We start from the raw sequence: 1544 nt of genomic DNA, 5'->3' as shown, positions 1-1544 counted from the left end.
AACATGGTGTCCTACATTCCTCTCATCCTGGACCCAAACACTGCTGGTTCAGAACTCATCCTGTCTGAAGATCTGACTAGTGGGACTGTAGGAGAGGAACAGAAGCTTCTTGATAATCCAGAGAGGTTTGGGTTTTGGTCCTGTTCTGTCCTGAGTTCTGAGGGCTTTAACTCAGGGAACCACAGCTGGGATGTTGATGTTGGAGACAGTGGAGGTTGGAGACTTGGTGTGTTAGAAGAGTCTACCAAGAGGAAGGGAATTATAGTGTCTGGATTGTTGATTATGTGGTTGTTTGAAGGGAAATACTATGCACAATCTCCACCAGCTCCTCCTGAAGTTCTGTCAGTAGAGAAGAAGCTCCAGAGGATTCGAGTGAATCTGGACTGGGACAGAGGAAAGTTATCCTTCTCTGATCTGGAGACAAACACACATATACACAGCTTTCACACACACAAATTCACTGACAAGATGTTTCCATTATTTTCTACTGGGGATGATACAGTAAAAATCTTACCCATGAAGATCTCAGTGAGCAAACAGCAGCTGTGATGTTCTCAGCATTAGGAACACAAAGTCCAAATGAAACCTTATTGATCTGATTGAAACTCAGTATTTGAAACAGGAAACTGGAGATGATCTGATCTGATCTGACTGATCATCTGGTTGTTTTCAGGTCAGTTTCAGATCTGCTTCATAATCTGTCCAGATGCTACAAACTAAGACATGAAGTGGATGATGTGGAGTTTAGTTTGGTTCTGACAGCAGATCCAGGTGTGCTGATCATGAACAGGGAACAGGTGAGGTCAGTGTAGACATCAGGACCCTGGAGAGCTCTGCTGATGGAAACAAACTGAGATCCAAACATCCACACGGATGAACACAGATGAAGAAAACTTTCAGAGTCTCACATGTGTATTTTAGGAACATCTGAGCAGATTTCATTTTAAATATAGCTGACTATCAAACCTTCTCTTCTGGTAAATCAGATCCCAACACTAAGGCTTTCATGCTGATGATTTCTACTATAGCTTGGCTCATTGAATCCAGGTGTTTCTGTTTCTGTTCTTTAACTAAAGAATTACAAAGAATATACTCAGCTGTCTGCTAATTTTCTAGAGCTAAACTGGAACACATCTATTTTTTTAAATATATTTTGGTGATGTGTGAGGCACTGCTGACTTGCAGCATAAAGTTCCTAGGTTTAAACCCCGTTTTTGGTTTCTGTCCTCATGCAATGTTAAATGGTAACATGTGTGCAAATATTCAACCCTACAGTACCTACAATACTGAGAACTTTAATAAAAGATTTAGAAAAGGTCAAATTATTATGTTAACATTATCTGATTTAGGGAGAGTCTTTATTCTTATTGCAAATCAACAACATGATCATCTGTGGCACTGTTTCTAAATTCGGAATACAATAATCAATAAAAGAGAAAGTTGTGAAAAAAGAAAAAAAATTGTGATAAATCTTGGTTCATGAATCTCTTAGTTTTTGTTTGACAGTTTAAAGTTTCACAGATAAATATAAACATAACGAGGGA

General features: G+C 38.9%; 1 protein-coding gene across 1 annotated transcript in view; it reads left to right on the top strand.

Moving 5' to 3' along the window:
• LOC107091013 (nuclear factor 7, brain-like) overlaps positions 1–1316 on the top strand; it is a 33611-nt gene extending 32295 nt beyond the window's left edge. The window contains exon 2 of the mRNA XM_015384709.1: positions 1–1316. Coding sequence (XP_015240195.1) covers positions 1–549 — 549 coding nt within the window. The 3' untranslated portion in view covers positions 550–1316.
• The last annotated feature ends 228 nt before the right edge of the window (positions 1317–1544 follow it).

Source organism: Cyprinodon variegatus, unplaced genomic scaffold (genome assembly GCF_000732505.1).
Source record: "Cyprinodon variegatus isolate N-32 unplaced genomic scaffold, C_variegatus-1.0 Scaffold320, whole genome shotgun sequence".
Classification (NCBI taxonomy): domain Eukaryota; kingdom Metazoa; phylum Chordata; class Actinopteri; order Cyprinodontiformes; family Cyprinodontidae; genus Cyprinodon; species Cyprinodon variegatus.
The sequence above is the reverse complement of the archived record's forward strand: the minus strand, read 5'-3'. Positions and strand labels throughout refer to the sequence as shown.